The sequence below is a fragment of the Paroedura picta genome, chromosome 13 (genome assembly GCF_049243985.1).
Source record: "Paroedura picta isolate Pp20150507F chromosome 13, Ppicta_v3.0, whole genome shotgun sequence".
Lineage (NCBI taxonomy): Eukaryota > Metazoa > Chordata > Lepidosauria > Squamata > Gekkonidae > Paroedura > Paroedura picta.
Genome location: NC_135381.1, coordinates 13075023 through 13090504, shown reverse-complemented (window position 1 = coordinate 13090504; position 15482 = coordinate 13075023). Strand labels below are relative to the sequence as shown.

Genomic DNA, 15482 nt, shown 5'->3' with positions numbered 1-15482 from the left:
AGGGGCAGAAACCTTGACGAGTGGAATCCCCTCTCCACTTACCAACACTGTCTCCAGTATTAATTCGTCACTTCCCAGATGTTTTTGGTAACTGAGTTATTTCTGTGTGCCAAAGCAAGAAGTCAGTTGGCGTCCCGTGGTCCAAGTTCAGCCCATAAGCATTGTTTTCCCCCAGGAGGGGGGTACCTATGTAGGCAGAGAGCTCTGTAAGTTTTTTGTGTTTAGCCCCCTGCTCAGTTCTCACTAAGAGGAAAAAGAGTACCCTGGGATTTTGTTTTAGCCAGTGCCTTTCAGGAAGAGGTCTCTTGTCTTCTTCCCCTCACCCTTCAGATTTCTGCCCTCCCCCTCAATAAAAACATCAACCTCATCCTAAAGAGAGTCAAGAATATGGTGCTTTAACCGAGCGTCACACCGCACAGTTTGTGTTCTGTATTCAGTGGTGCCGCCGCAGCTGTGCGGCACCCTGAAGTTCTTGTCTGCGTCCGCAAAGCCACCTTCTGCAGCGAGCCAGACCCGACGATCCTTCCGTCCTTCCCCTTTCCGCAGGCATTCTGGTGAGTCACGTGACCCTGCGGATGATGAAGCCGGAATGCGATTTGGATGAATCCTGGTGCCAGGAGGGCCTGCCCACCGCGGTTCATCGAGTGGTTAACTTGCTCCATGCAAACACAGTTCCTGGCCGGATAAGCAAGGGAGAGGCAGCGGGTGAGGCATCTCCCGGGCTCTTCTCTTTGTAGTGACTTTGCTTTCACCTCTTGGCTGTTTCGGGCATGTTTGTTCTTCTTTGTTTGCTTGAAGCTGACACCGAAAAGGATCCTGCATTGGATCTCTGAAGAGGACAGGGATTGAGTCTGGGGCCTTCTGCATGCTAAGCCAAAGGAGCCCTGATCTTGCCCTTCATTTTGAATGGTTTCCCAACGTTATCTACTAGTTTAGTGGGGAGTGGGCTAGACTTGCCCAGCACTCTAATGCATCCAGCCGCAAAGCCTGACACCAGCCCATGGTATGTATGTGGGAGCAGATTCAATCATTGACATCGCTTGGTTTCTTCCTGCTCCTCGTAGGCCCTGTGCCTTTCTCAGCGCCAGCCTTTTCCTTAGTTTTCCCTCTGCTGAAGATGGTGCTGCTGGAAACTCCCAATGACAGCGAAGAGAAGGAAGAACTTCTGGTCAAGGTTCTGCAGACCATCACGGTCCATGCCCAGCTGCGGTCATCTGCCAATAACCAGAATTTGCTGGTGGATGAGGTGAGAGACCTTTCTGTCTTCCAGAGGCATTTTTTTAACTTTTTGTGTTTTTGAAGCCTGCTCGTTCTCATGGGCTCTGAGCAAGTCCTGATAAACAGAAAACAAATGCACAATAAACAGAAATATATGGTTAAAGGAATAAATCAAAAGTATGTGGAGTTAGGGCAAGAATATGCAGCCTACAGACCTGCTTCTTAGCTCTTTTTCCTGTCTTGTGCTTATTGGTTTGAGAGCTACTCCCAGGCCTGCTACGGCCTCATGGTCCCCAGTCCTCTTCTTCTTAAATTACTGAAGATACAAGCTTTCATGGGCAAGCACACTTCTGTTTGTCTCATGAAAGAATCTTGAATAAAACTTCGTTGATCTTAAAGTTGCCATTGGACTTTTTGTTCTGCTGCTGCAGACCAACGTGGCTACCCACCTGACTCATCCTAAGTTACCGTCACTTAAACACACCAGGGCGCTTTTTAATTCTTCCCCATCTTTTTGACTGGCCGGCCTGATTGCATCGAAAGCTACGCAGGGTCGAGGCGGATTAGTCCTTGGATGGGAGTCTGCCAAGGCAGTCCACAGGCAGTGGAATCACTTGCCTCAAAAACCCTATGGCAGGGGTGGCCAAACAGTGGCTCTCCAGAGGCTGCTTGCAAGGGCTCATGGGAATTGTAGTCCATGGACATCTGGAGAGTCACAGTTTGGCCACCCAGGCCTACAGAGTCTCCATAAGCCAGTTATAACAAGATGGCAAAATAAAATTTAAAAAATCCTTTTGGCTCCTTGCCTTCCCGCCCCCCAGAGAGTTCTTTCTTCCCCCTCTTTCTTTATTTCATTGCCTAGGGATGGAAGTATAATAGTTGCCTGATCCCTAGCGATCCTAACTCCTGGACAGAGTGTCACTCAGCTTTGATTGTGAGCTACCTGTTCCCCATGGGTTGAGCTGCTGCTCTCAATAAGGGAGGCCCTTTAATGACAGATGTTTCTGCTTCCTTCTTTCATTCTGTTCCTGAACGCTTGTCAGAATGGACCTGAGTTGCTGCCCCGCACGGACATGCTGCTGCTCCTGACCAAAGTGATTGGAACTGGTTCTCCACGATTGCAGGTGAGCTGACGTATTGCAGCACAGGCGTGACCAGCAGGTGGCCCATGGGCCAGACACAGGTCCCTGGAGCTGTTGTCCCCTTTACTAATATTTTCCAATGGTTCGCAGTAGGGATTCTGCATGTCTAATGTCATGTGATATCAGTTTCGGATTTTCTTTGAGCACAAGCCTTCCGTTTGAGGCCCTGCCTGCAAGGAGGTGGCAGCTTCTTCATGGCGTTGACGCCTTCCAGCCCTCGTTTGGGGCTATGAAGTAGTGCTCAGTGGTGAACATTGGCCATGCCAATTCTGGCATCTGGTTGGCTCTGTGGTTCTGAGTGGTTGTGTGCATGGTGGATAACTCCAGTTCAGAGATACCTGTTGGGTGGGGTGGGGAAGACCTCTGCATGAGACCTTGGGAGAATCAGGTGCCATCCTTAAACAGACCTTGCTTGCCAAGATGGCTAGTTGCCTGCCATTAGCATACCCCATAGAATTTCTTTGGTTTGAGCCTTCCTATGGAAACTCGGATCTCACAAGAATAGGCTGTTTTTCCTTGCTGGTTGGGATGGGGAAGGGACAGGTTTTCCTTGTCTGAAGTATAGCTTTGAGAGAAGTTGTAAAGCAAAGGGGATTCACCTACAATCATGCTGGGGTTAACACACACACACGATCTTGATCTGCACAAGGCAGCATGTGAATAGCTCAAATAAACCCTCACATCGTGAAAGAGAATTCTGGCTGATCTTTCTAAATCTGTTGGCATTTCTCAGGTTTTGGCTTCAAACGCCCTGACAGCTTTGTGCGCCAGCAGTAGCGGAGAGGACGGTTGCGCCTACGCAGAGCAAGAGGAAATCGATGTGCTACTGCAAGCCCTTCAGTCCCCGTGCATGAACGTTCGCGATGCAGCTCTCCGGGTCTGTTGGAATCACGTTCTCTCTTGGACAGGAGGGGTTATTTCCTTGCTGCCATCCTTCACTCTTCCTTGAAGCTTCTGCTAAACTTATTTACCCAAAACACAAGCGTGTTGCTTTTGGGCTGAATTAGGGCCCATGAGGTGGCCAGCCAGCTGGCTGCATGTGGAGGAGGAAGGGGAAATCAAACCCAGCTTGCCAGAATGGAATCCGCTGTTCCTAACCACTACACCAAGCTGTGTTCAGGGTCAAGAGGGATGCCAGGCACCAGGGGACAAAAAAAAGGAGCGGAACTGTTGCCTTAATCCCTTGCTTGTGAACATAGCACCGTCTGACTGCTGTCCTAATTTCCTTGCATTCATTGCAGCATCCTGCAGTGGTGTGTCTCTGCCACAGTAAGAAAGGCAGTAAAAGAGCGGCACATAGGAACATGATTCCGTTCCCTGTTACGTGGAGCAATGGGGGAATATCTCGGCATGCAGACTACAAGCACTGGAAGGGAGAGTTCGGCCACTTCCTAGTTTAGCTTCCTGCAGACCTCCGCTGTGATTGACATCTCGAGGTGCCAGGCCTTGGGGAAGCTGGAGAGAAGCTTTGCACTGATCGGTCCGGTTGGTTTCTCTTTCAGGGACTGATGGAGTTGCAGATGGTGCTGCCGACTCCCGACAGCGACGAGAAGAACGGGCTGAACCTCTTGCGCCGCCTCTGGGTGGTGAACTTTGACAAGGAAGAAGAAATTCGAAAGTTGGCCGAGAGGTGAGATACCATCTGCAGTCCTGCTTCTCCCATGGGAAGACAGTCCAAGTGGGGAGCGGATATCGTTCCTCTGGGACCTGAGGCAGAATGTTGGTGCCCCTGGAACATACCAAGCTGCCTTAGGTTGAATCGGAGCATTTGCTCACTCTTCGGAGTCCCAGGCAGAGAAATGTCTTTTCCAACATTCGAGACCCCCAACCGTTCTCTTTAGTTTTCCCTTCCTTTGCCGCCTGCAGGCTGTGGGAGTCGATGGGCCTGGAGCTGCAGCCGGATATCTGCTCGGTGTTGATTAAAGATGTCATCCACTACGAGGAAGCCGTGCGGCAGGCAGGTGCCGAGGCCCTTTCCAAGAGCGTTGAACAGTATCGTAGTCAAACAAGAGATGTCCTGACCAAGCTGATGGAGATTTATCAGGAGAAACTTTACGTAAGTTCCAAGAGATGGTGTAACCCAGGCAGATGGAAATGTTCCTGAACGCTAGAGCGGTCCCTCAGTGGAACAGGCTTCCTCGGGAGGTGGGAGGTTCTCCTTCTTTGGAAGTTTATAAGCAAAGGCTAGATAGCCATCTGAGAAAAATGCTGATTCTGTGAACTTAGGCAGATGGTGAGTGGGTGGGCAGAAGGGATTGTGTCTGAGCTTGGCTCTTGTGGCCCTTTCTTGCATGCCCAGGGAAATGCTGATTGCTACTTTGGTGTCAGGATACGAATTTCCTCCAGACCAGACTGGCCAGGGATTATTTTGGGGAGGGGGGCATCATCTGGACAAGGAATTGGGGTCACTGTGGGTGGGCAGGTAGTTGAGAATTTCCTGCATTGTGCAGGGGGTTGAACTAGATGACACCAGAGATCCATTCCCACTCCATTATTCTATTCTATGTCTGTTCCTACCTCTCACAGTGCCTGAACATTATTTTTTTCCTGATGGACTCCTCCTTTCTTTCTCTCTTGTCAGAGGCCCCCTCCGGTTCTGGATGCTCTTGGACGCGTGATATCTGAATCTCCACCTGACCAGTGGGAAGCTAGGTACTCCCTGTTTGAATCCCAGCACTCACTTCATCTAAACGGAAGACCCCCCAGTTTTCTTTTGTGTAAAATATAGCGAGTGTGAGATGAGAATGTCATAACTACCATGTTATCCCGACAGGTGCGGCATTGCTTTGGCCCTGAACAAACTGTCCCAGCATCTGGATAGCTCCCAGGTGAAGCCTCTTTTCCAGTTCTTTGTACCAGATGCCCTTAATGATCGCAATCCCGAGGTCCGGAAATGCATGCTGGACGCAGCCCTCTCTGCACTCAACACCCATGGCAAGGCAAGTGGGGTTTGAGCTGTCGTTTAGCATTTAAATCGGTGCAGGTTTGAGACCTGCAAGGACTTACCGGTGCATCCCCATTTCTCCACCCTCTTCCCCTTTCCTGAAAGCCCACATTCCCCTATCCCCTTTTCCTGCTTGCTTCTCTCCTTCCCATTCACCTGCCAAACTTACCTGTATCTGCTTCCCTATCTTGAGCTTTCCTTCCTTCTCTCCCCGGCAGCCTTTCCCCCCAGGAAACTGTGGCCCAGTTGTGCAATGCCAGCTGTGCTGGGCCAGATTGCACCTGTGGGGGGGGGGTGGCTGCAAGGCCCTCAAGTACTTAACTCTCTTGTGTCCCATCCTCACACTGTTACCTCCTTTTATCTGCCCCCCCAACAACTATATTGTTTATTGACTTTGTTTATATCCAGCCCTTTCCCACAGTTTGGACCCAAAGAAGCTTACAAAATAACAGATTTATTTTCTGTGGGGTCACTTTTTAATGATGGATTATAAAGGCCTCCACCTCCTCTGCCCAGCTGTGATTAAGTGGCTTTCCTCTGGTCATGGCTAACAATATCTTGATTTTTTAGGACAGCGTGAACTCCCTGCTGCCCGTGTTCGAGGAGTTCCTGAAGAACGCGCCAAACGATGCCAGCTACGATGCCGTCAGGCAGAGCGTGGTCATCCTGATGGGGTCTCTGGCCAAACATTTGGACAAGAGTGACCCCAAAGTGAAACCAATTGTGGCCAAACTGATAGCAGCACTCTCCACTCCATCCCAACAGGTAGTTTATACTGCTTTTAAAAATTATTATTATTATTATTATTATTATTATTATTAATTTTAAAAATTTTATTTATGTTTATTTACTTATTTATTTATTTATAATTAATTAATTATTTTTAAAAATTGTTTTTTTTTTAATTTTTTAATTTTTTTTTATTTTTAGCCCACCCCTCCCTGCCATCAGACTTGGGGAGGATCACAGTGTATCGATATCAGTAATACATCATAAAACATGATAAAACGTCTTTAAAACTTACAGTTTAAAGATTAAGCATTGCTGATCTATTTGTTCATCGCTCCGCTGGCCTTTCTGTACGTGGCTCTCGAAGCTTACAGCAGGGTCAGTCTCTCCATGCGGGGAATGGCCAGTATAACCCATTGTGATGGGAAAGGTAGAGGGAGACCCATGGTTCTTCCACATTTTCTATCCTTTTGTCCTTCCCATTTCAATCTGTGGACCTCCCCATGCCAAACAGGCACAAGCCTTGTGCAAGTGCAAGCCCATGAAGGCATTGCAGGGAGCATACTGAGCAACGTCTCGCTCACTTCCACAAGCGTCGTGTTCCTTAGAAACCTTCATTAGTGGTGCCAGTTATTACCTTGAAGGCCTTGATGTGGGTATCTGAACAGTGAAGTGCTACTTCAAGGGACCAAGCCCTATGAAGATAGGTTGAGGGACTTGGGAATGTTCAGCCTGGAGAAAAGGAGGCTGAGAGGGGACATGATAGCCCTCTTTAAGTATTTGAAAGGTTGTCATTTGGAGGAGGGCAGGATGCTGTTCCCATTGGCTGCAGAGGAGAGGACACGCAGTAATGGCTTTAAACTTCAAGTACAACGATATAGGCTAGATATCAGGAAAAAAATTTTCACTATCAGAGTAGTTCAGCAGTGGAATAGGCTGCCTAAGGAGGTGGTGAGCTCCCCCTCACTGGCAGTCTTCAAGCAAAGGCTGGATACACACTTTTCTTGGATGCTTTAGGATGCTTAGGGCTGATCCTGCGTTGAGCAGGGGGTTGGACTAGATGGCCTGTATGGCCCCTTCCAACTCTATGATTCTACGATTCTACTTAACGTGGTTAGGAGAGATGCATGTTGGGAACAATATTCTTCAGCTATCAGAAGTTCCCTTAACACTGGATCAGTTGGCGCCCATCTGGTGATCTATCGGTGCTGCTTCTCATAGGTTCAGGAGTCTGTGGCTGGCTGCCTGCCGCCTCTCGTGCCTGCAATCAAAGAAGATGCGGGAGGAATGATCCAGAAGCTGATGCAGCTGCTGCTGGAATCGGATAAGTACGCTGAAAGGAAAGGGGCCGCCTACGGGCTAGCCGGCCTGGTGAAAGGCCTTGGCATCCTCTCACTGAAGCAGCAGGAAATGATGGCCACTCTGACCGACGCCATCCAGGACAAGAAGAACTTCCGACGGCGAGAAGGTGAATTGAGCACGCTTTTCTCCTTGACCTGCTCTGCTTCCATAGCTCAGACCAGGGGTGCTGTTAGTGCAGCCTGATTAAATTTACCAGTTTGAACATGATCTTTCAGAGCTGCATTGCTCTAGAGATGGGGGTATAGAGCAGCCATTCCTCCCTTTGTCTTGGTCCTGCTGCTGAGAGGCTGCAGTTTGAACATAGCCTCTGGATGTCAGCTTTCGCAGCTCCCCTCTGGAAGATTAAAGTCCAAGTTTACAGGAAGAATCTGTTGTTCTGTTGGGTAGTGTTTCTTCATCAGCCAGGTGCTGGAACTGTATCCGAGAATCAGCGCAGACAGGTAATTCAGCTGCGGGCTGATTGACCCGTGGTCCTTTCTGACTGCTCTGTCTCTCAACAGGGGCCTTGTTCGCCTTTGAGATGCTCTGCACCATGCTCGGGAAGCTGTTTGAGCCCTACGTGGTTCACGTGTTACCCCACTTGCTGCTCTGCTTCGGAGATGGGAATCAGTACGTCCGAGAGGTAAGGGGCATGAGGCTCCCAAGCATGCAGGCAGTTCAACAAAGTATAACAACAACAAAAACAGTAATGGTCATGATCAAAACAACAACAATAAAACAATAAAAACAGCAACTATAATAAAAAACATAAAAATAAAAAAACAAAAAATACTTTATTTTTATAGCCCACTCTTTCCAATTGAATCAGGGTGGGTAACAGCAAAATGAAATGTAAAGAATAATATTTTTTACATAATTAAAATAATATGTAAGTTTCAGTTAAAGCTATATTAAAAGCCACCCCCTAAAAACCTTTCCAAGGGCAAGGGCTAATTTGTATTGGGCAGATTAGCCCTTCGATTCCTTGTCTGTTGGGGGCGGGGGCGCTCCAGCACCCATCTGTAGCTTTGGCAATGGAGGCATACTCAGTCTGTCAGATCTTTGTTACGGTCATAGACCAGCATAAGGGAGGCATAGTAAGTGCCCCTCCCTGAGGATTTACATGGAGATGAACGGAGAGCCCCAGCCATCGCCACACTGCAATCGGGCAAGGAACGTACAGGAGGCCTTACCAAGAACAGGGAGAGCTCTGCAGTGCTGACAAATGGGGAGGGGGCAGTGCAGGGCCAGGAGTGCCACAAGATGCAACCACCTTAAGGATGTGGCGAATTTTGTTGGGTATCCCTCATTAGTTGTATTGCAAGGATTTGGCTTGACTCCCTTTCCCGTCGAGGAATAAAATGCTCTCAAAACCCAGAACGAACCTGCCTAACGGTGTGGGAGCCGCAGGATCCTGTCTGCCTTTTGCTGAGAGTGAATAATCACATGCATTTTAGTGTGGGGCTGTACCTTTCGCTCCCCCTCCCGGGACCACCTCTGCGTTTCCACCACCCTTATTGGAGCAAACCTCATCCTCCCCCTGCTGGAATGCAAATTAGAAATGATGTTTGGCGGTTGGATCTCGGCAGGAATTGGGGGCAGATCCTAAACATGGTCCTCTGTTCCTCAAGGCTGCCGACGACTGTGCCAAGGCTGTGATGAGCAACCTCAGTGCCCACGGCGTGAAGCTGGTCCTGCCGTCCCTGCTGGCTGCTCTCGAGGAGGAGTCCTGGAGAACCAAAGCCGGTAAGCTCTTCAGTCGGACGGCCTTGACCAGGGGTAGTCAAACTGCGGTCCTCCTGATATCCATGGACTTCAATTCCCATTCTGATTTCGCCCAAGCCTTCTGAGTCAATTGAGCCCCCTTTCCCTTGGCTCCAGTGGAGTGGTCAGTGAATGTCCTGCTTCGTGTCTTCCCCAGGCTCGGTGGAATTGCTTGGGGCCATGGCCTACTGCGCCCCCAAGCAGCTCTCGTCCTGTTTGCCAAACATCGTGCCAAAACTCACCGAAGTCCTCACGGATTCCCACGTGAAGGTCCAGAAGGCAGGGCAGCAGGCTCTCCGGCAGATTGGGTCGGTGATCAGAAATCCCGAGATTTTAGGTAAGCGTCCGTCGGGGGGAACGTTTCAGACCGAGGGGCATTGTTCGGCTTTTGTTCAAGGAGGTCAGCTGTTCCTCCCACAAGCGTAATAATAGTACGAAGCCTAAAGAGCACAGGATCGCTCCGTGAGCTTTAGAATCTCTGTGTAAACACCGGAGCCGTTGGATCCGATTGGAGTAAACCTCTGTGGATTCTGCCTCAGGAATAGGTGGGTGTCACATAAGCGCATACTGCGGGTAGGAATGGATGGGGGGTGAGATGCTGTAGGGCTGGGTGCTCCTTGGGGGGCTTGAAGGCGAAACCAGTTGGGGGGTGCGTTTAACTAAACCAAGCTGAATTAAAAAAAACAACAACCTTAGTAGTATACTGGGGGTATTATTTAAGCCAATTGCAGATTCTCTGATCTGATCACATGCTAGTATAGTTGACGAGAATAAAGCCCGAATTTTCCCAGCTTTTATTTGGGCATATGCAGGCATGCCAATCCAACTGGGGTGGTGGGAACTTTCAGCTCCTCTCAGACCTGCGTGCCATGGTGAGAGATTCCTTGCCCCGTGCAAATCCTGCAGACAGCTTCTGCAGCTGGGTGGTTTAAACCAGGGGTAGTCAACCTGTGGTCCTCCAAATGTCCATGGACTACAATTCCCATGAGCCCCCTGCCAGCAAACGCTGGCAGGGGGCTCATGGGAATTGTAGTCCATGGACATCTGGAGGACCACAGGTTGACTACCCCTGGTTTAAACCACCCAGCAGTGGGAACCCTCCCAGTAGGGCTCTGAATGCGGTGGGAAGAGACCTCCCTACCATATACAGATTATGGGGAGAACTTCCCCTGTGGTTTGGTTTCAACCCTGCTGCAGGAGAAGTCAAGCCAGCCCCAAGGTCGTGTTGCCTTTTTAAAATCATGGTTTTCCTTCTCAGATCTATTGGATCCCAAAAATCTTGGTTGTTTCCAAAGACGCCTGTACTCAAATACCACACTGGTATTTGGATCAGGGATTTTTTTTGGAAATACCAGAATTGCTTTAGGTCCAATAAGACACTGGAAGAAAAAAAAAACAAATTTTTTTGCACGCCTCTAGTAGCCATCTAGAAAGAAGCTATTTATTTATGCTATATGCCTGAAGCTGCCAGTAGTTTTTTGAGGAGATGGTTGTGTATTGTGTTATTGCTGTTATCAGTCTTAGAACCGACAAAAGAACTTCACATCATGCAAAACAGTGACCACCCTTTTCCTTCTCCTTTTCCAACTCACAGCAATTGCGCCGGTTCTCCTGGACGCCTTGACGGATCCCTCCAGGAAGACTCAGAAGTGTCTGCAGACCCTGCTGGACACCAAGTTCGTCCATTTCATCGATGCGCCGTCTCTGGCCCTCATCTTGCCTATTGTCCAGAGAGCCTTCCAAGATCGTTCCACGGACACCAGGAAGATGGCAGCCCAGATAATTGGGAATATGTATTCCCTGACTGATCAGAAGGTACGCTGCAGAGGACAGCTTTTCTACTGTAGAAGGCATTAATTATTATTTTTCTTTCTTTATGTATTATATTTCTATTTCTGTACCGCCGTCCCTTAAGGCTCAGGGTGTTTTACATAAAACATAGGGGTATGCATTGTAACTGTAATAACAATAATCATAACATAACAGTAACAATAACAGTAAGAACCAGTATTGAGTAACAAGAACATAACAATTAACAATACAGTAGAACTTTTTGAACAGAAACCGTAGGGGGTCAGTTGGGCTATTTTAGAATCATAGAATCATAGAGTTGGTACCTCATGGGTCATCTAGTCCAACCCCCTGCACTATGCAGGACACTCACAATCCTATCGCTCATCCACTGTAACCTGCCACCCCTTGAGCCTTCACAGAATCAGCCTCTCTGTCAGATGGCTCTCCAGCCTCTGTTTAAAAATCTCCAAAGATGGAGAACCCACCACCTCCTGAGGAAACCTGTTCCACTGAGAAACTGCTCTTTCATGAACTTCCTATGTATTATTTTGATTTATAATTTAATTTCTGTACTGCTGTTCCCAGCGAACTGGCTCATGGCGGTTCACAGCATGAATATAAGCACATATTTACATAAAAATAACCTTACAACAATAAAATCCCCAATCTTAACCCCATAAAATAAAATACAATCAAACAATAAAATACAATAGAACAAAATGGCATCTCCCCCAGCCTCCAATGCTTAGTGGGCTGGAGTGGCTAGGAATTTAGAAAAACAGAGAAATTCAAACATGGTTCTATATAGGTCTAGGACCCAAGAACCAGGAAGGGGGGAGTTTGAAATTCCCAAGTACTCGTCGCGCCCAGCTTCAACCAAACGCCTAGCGGAAAAGCTCCATCTTGCAGGCCCAGCAGAACCTCAAGAGCTCTGGCAGGGCCTGCAGCTCTTCAGGGAGCGCTCATTCCACCAGCGGGAAAAGGCCCTGAAGAGGCCCTGGCCCTGGTCGAGGCTTGGCGTGCTTCCCGGGGCCCCGGGACCATCAGCAGATTCATACCCACAGAGCGGGTAGAAAAGAGCAGGGCATAAGAACCAACTCTCTTCCCCAGAGCTTAATCAGATGCTAAAATCTACTCACATGGGCCAAGTGTGGTGGAAGAGACCCCCAAGCCCTCCCTGTCCCTTTGAGTTAGTCTGCAGGAGGTTGCAAAGCCCCACAGCTCCATTCGGGGAAGTTGCCCCCCCCTCTGGGAGTGCCAAAAGCAAACCGGTTCGCTCCCACTGCCACCAGCCACTCTAGGCGCATCTGCTGAGCAGATTTGCCCGTCCATCACGCTGCACCTGCATTGCCATGTGAAGGCTCCGCCTTGCTGCTGCACCTGCCCACCTCGCTCCTCCAAGCTGGCATGGAGGGTGGCAGCTGTGGCGGTGGTTCTGCCACAGTTTTGCTCTTTTGAGGTGTCGCGCTCCAGGGATGGCAGGCTGACCTGCTGCCCTTCCCCATTACCAGATGTGGAGAAGCAGTGGTGCCCAGGGGGATTGAACTGAGAGTGCATCTTCAGCAGATCTCAGGACCATTGTAAAAAGTGTGTCTTTTTACAGAATGACCCTCTTGCTTCCCCGTCCAGTTTTTTCCAAAGGGCTTTCCCAACTTGCCCATTGTCTGTTTCAGGATCTGGCTCCTTACTTGCCCAGCGTGACTCCTGGACTGAAAGCGTCTTTGTTGGACCCAGTGCCTGAGGTATGCCATTCTACCAATTTTTGTTGTTGTTGGACTTCTGAGTAGTGAGTAGTGAGTCAGAATAGTGGCTTAGGTACCGCAGCGCTGCTTATTCTGAGAGGCCCACAGGTCCTCTCCCTTAGACCCCGTGGACTGGAGGTGCTTGGAATTGAACCTGGGACCATCTGCATGCAAACTGCGTGCTTTACCAACTGAGCCAGCAGTACCCAGTAGGACTCCTTGGTTCCTCTTGCTCAGGACTATCTGTTCTGAAGGGCACCAGCTCTCTGAAGTCCCAGACTAGTCCCATGAGATCCTTTAACTGGAGATGCCGACTGTTGAACCTTGCCCAGGCTAAAAACAGGCTTGCTACTATGCATATGTGTATGCATAAAACGCCACCAAGTCGCAGCTGACTTGTAGCAATCCCATAGATATTTTAAGACATCAGACTAACAGAGGTTGTTTGCCATTGCCTTCTTATGAGAAAGAAATTCCATGAAATTCCATGGTGGTCTCCCATCCTAGTATTGACCAGGGCTGGACCCTATTTCACTTCTGATGAGATTTGGCTAGCCTGGGCCATGCTGGACCAATGCTGGTATACCCTACTCCCTCCTTCTCTCCAGTTCTCACGACCTCTTTCTTTGAACCCGCAGGTGCGCACGGTCTCTGCAAAGGCACTCGGGGCGATGGTGAAGGGGATGGGCGAGTCCTGCTTTGAGGACTTGCTGCCTTGGTTGATGGAGACCCTGACCTATGAGCAGAGCTCGGTGGATCGATCTGGTGCTGCGCAAGGCAAGAATTAACTGGCTTTGTCTAATGCTGGAGTTGTCTTCTCCTTCCTTTCCCTTCTTGGCATCTAAAGCCTATCACAAGATAGGACCTGTTGCCATCTCCTCGGCAAAGTACCGAATTGACGTGCAAGGGAGTCAGCGGTATCATGCCAGGCAGCTTGGGGGCAAGGAGCTGATTGCCTGCACTGTCCGACCTCTGAAGATTGTTTGGAGGTTAATTCAGTAAAGGTTACCTAATACTTCCTTACTGGAATGTGTCCTATCAATGATGAATAGCTATCAAAGCCACAAGAGAGATCCAAGCTGAAATACATAATCTGCACCAAGGGAACCCAGATCTTACAGCCAGAGAAGTGGAATTTGACAGCCAGTAGCTGTCTGTGTGTGTTGTGTGTGTGTGTGTGAGAGAGAGAGTCAGTCCCTTGTTGCTTGGCATGGAGAAAGGGCAACAAATTGTTTGAACCTGTACCCCCTGCCAAGTGAGATTCCATCATGGGTTTTCCATTCTCATTCGAGAACATTTTTGCAAACTAAGGATTAGTTCCTTCCGTTATATTAATTAATTAAATGTATATTTATATACCGCCCTCCTCGAAGGCTCTGGGCTGTTTACATCAAACCGGAACGATACAGATAACTCTGTTCATAGTAATACAATAATAGCAATAAACATTATGGATCGATAGAACACTAGGAGAACAATAAATCAACACGTACTGATGGCTCAGTGGGATGGGCGGGTCTGCAGTGATAGTTGTAGGAGGGAGGCTTGGGGGGGGGTGATGGGAAGCAGTGGTTCGGGTCAACCTCAACCAAATGCCTGGCGGAGGAGCTCCCTAAGAGATAAAAGCTGAGTTCGTTAGGAAGCCAGATTCTCTGGGTGGTACTACGTTCTGCAGTTTTTCTGTGAGAACATGAAACATAGGAAGCCCTGATGATCATACCTTCATCCTTATAACGCTGCACTGTTTCCGTCTCCCCTCCTCCTACCAATACAGGTCTGGCTGAAGTCATGGCGGGCTTGGGGGTGGAAAAGCTGGAGAAACTTATGCCAGAAATTGTGGCCACAGCAAGCAAAGTGGACATTGCTCCGCATGTCCGGGATGGTTACATCATGATGTTCAACTACTTGCCCATTACCTTTGGGGAGAAGTTTATACCTTACGTTGGACCCATCATACCCTGCATCCTTAAGGTAGGAAGCAGCTGGATGTTTGAATCCATGTTTGTTGTCCTTTTTAGGGGGGATAGAGCCTTGTTTGGCGTAGTGGTTAAAAGCAACAGACTTTAATTTGGAGAACTGGGTTTGATTCCCCCTCCTCCATATGCAGCCAGCTGGGTGACCTGGAACCAGAACTGGTTCTCTCAGCCTCTCGCCTACTTCACAGGGTGTTTGTTGCGGGGAGAGGAAGGGCAGGCGATTGTAATCCAGTTGGAGACTCCTTCGGGTAGTGAAAAGCAGGGTACAAAAAACCCAGCTCGTCTTGTTCTATGTTTATCAGGAGTAGTGTTTGCCCACTAATTGGGAGACATGGGATATTGCCCCTTTCCTGGGGCTGACGCATCGTACTTACAGTCCTCCCCCCCCCAAAATTTGTATCCGCTTGCCTAGGCGCTGGCAGATGAGAACGAGTTTGTGCGAGACACAGCCTTACGTGCCGGACAGAGGATTATAAGCATGTATGCTGAGACGGCCATTGCGCTGCTGCTGCCTCAGCTGGAGCAGGGACTCTTCGATGACCTTTGGCGGATCAGGTAAGGTGCTGATTTCCAGGCAGGTGGGCCCTCTCTGTCTTCCTACAGCACTCGGCAGGACGGATGTGAGTGGCAGGCCTCCAGGAGCTGCCCAGGACAGAGTTCTCTATTATGAGACACAATTGTGGACACTAGGAAGGCTTTTGGAATTGGCTGGGTAATTCTCAGAGTTCTCAGAGTTCTGGTCTATTAGGGCAACTATCTGCAAAGGCCCTTCAGGTGTCCCTTTTTTATAGTCATGTGTGTTAACAATCCACATCTAAAACAGGGGTGGTAT

At 49.0% G+C, this 15482-nt stretch overlaps 1 protein-coding gene across 2 annotated transcripts in view; it reads left to right on the top strand.

Moving 5' to 3' along the window:
• GCN1 (GCN1 activator of EIF2AK4) overlaps positions 1–15482 on the top strand; it is a 54836-nt gene that overhangs the window by 24959 nt on the left and 14395 nt on the right. For both annotated transcript variants that reach the window (XM_077307575.1, XM_077307576.1), the window contains exons 25-42: positions 547–705; positions 1065–1246; positions 2262–2342; positions 3094–3237; positions 3863–3990; positions 4227–4416; positions 4942–5012; positions 5134–5299; positions 5875–6069; positions 7255–7501; positions 7896–8017; positions 9006–9120; positions 9296–9475; positions 10733–10953; positions 12606–12674; positions 13313–13451; positions 14449–14645; positions 15063–15205. In XM_077307575.1, coding sequence (XP_077163690.1) covers positions 547–705; positions 1065–1246; positions 2262–2342; positions 3094–3237; positions 3863–3990; positions 4227–4416; positions 4942–5012; positions 5134–5299; positions 5875–6069; positions 7255–7501; positions 7896–8017; positions 9006–9120; positions 9296–9475; positions 10733–10953; positions 12606–12674; positions 13313–13451; positions 14449–14645; positions 15063–15205 — 2749 coding nt within the window. The remainder of the gene's footprint in view (positions 1–546; positions 706–1064; positions 1247–2261; positions 2343–3093; positions 3238–3862; positions 3991–4226; positions 4417–4941; positions 5013–5133; positions 5300–5874; positions 6070–7254; positions 7502–7895; positions 8018–9005; positions 9121–9295; positions 9476–10732; positions 10954–12605; positions 12675–13312; positions 13452–14448; positions 14646–15062; positions 15206–15482) is intronic.